General features: G+C 55.4%; 1 protein-coding gene across 1 annotated transcript in view; it reads right to left on the bottom strand.

Annotated features, from left to right (window-relative positions):
- LOC109834614 (FT-interacting protein 1) overlaps nucleotides 1-314 on the bottom strand; it is a 3,294-nt gene that overhangs the window by 234 nt on the left and 2,746 nt on the right. Inside the window, 1 exon segment of the mRNA XM_020402650.1 lies at nucleotides 2-312. Coding sequence (XP_020258239.1) covers nucleotides 2-312 — 311 coding nt within the window.

Genomic DNA, 314 nt, shown 5'->3' with positions numbered 1-314 from the left:
CCAGCCTCTCCCCTTGAGCTGCCACGTCACCCAAAAATGTCTGGGCCCTGCCAGCTAAGACCCGTAACCGATCATATCTGTGTCTGACTTGCTCGTGAGCCCGGGTGGACGGAAACGGGTCGAATTCTTCGTCTAGTTCGTCAAGGCCGACCGCGTCCACATGGGACAATCTCGGATCCATGCCGCTGGGCTCTCTGGGGCGCGACCGATACCGCCAAACTAAAATTAAAAACAAGTAAAGAAACACAGTGGGTAAGATCATGTGAGGGCAAAGAACCACGGCCAGCAGCAGCACGTGCACTAGAACAGTCGTC

This window comes from Asparagus officinalis, chromosome 3 (assembly GCF_001876935.1).
Source record: "Asparagus officinalis chromosome 3, Aspof.V1, whole genome shotgun sequence".
Taxonomy (NCBI): Eukaryota; Viridiplantae; Streptophyta; class Magnoliopsida; order Asparagales; family Asparagaceae; genus Asparagus; species Asparagus officinalis.
The sequence above is the reverse complement of the archived record's forward strand: the minus strand, read 5'-3'. Positions and strand labels throughout refer to the sequence as shown.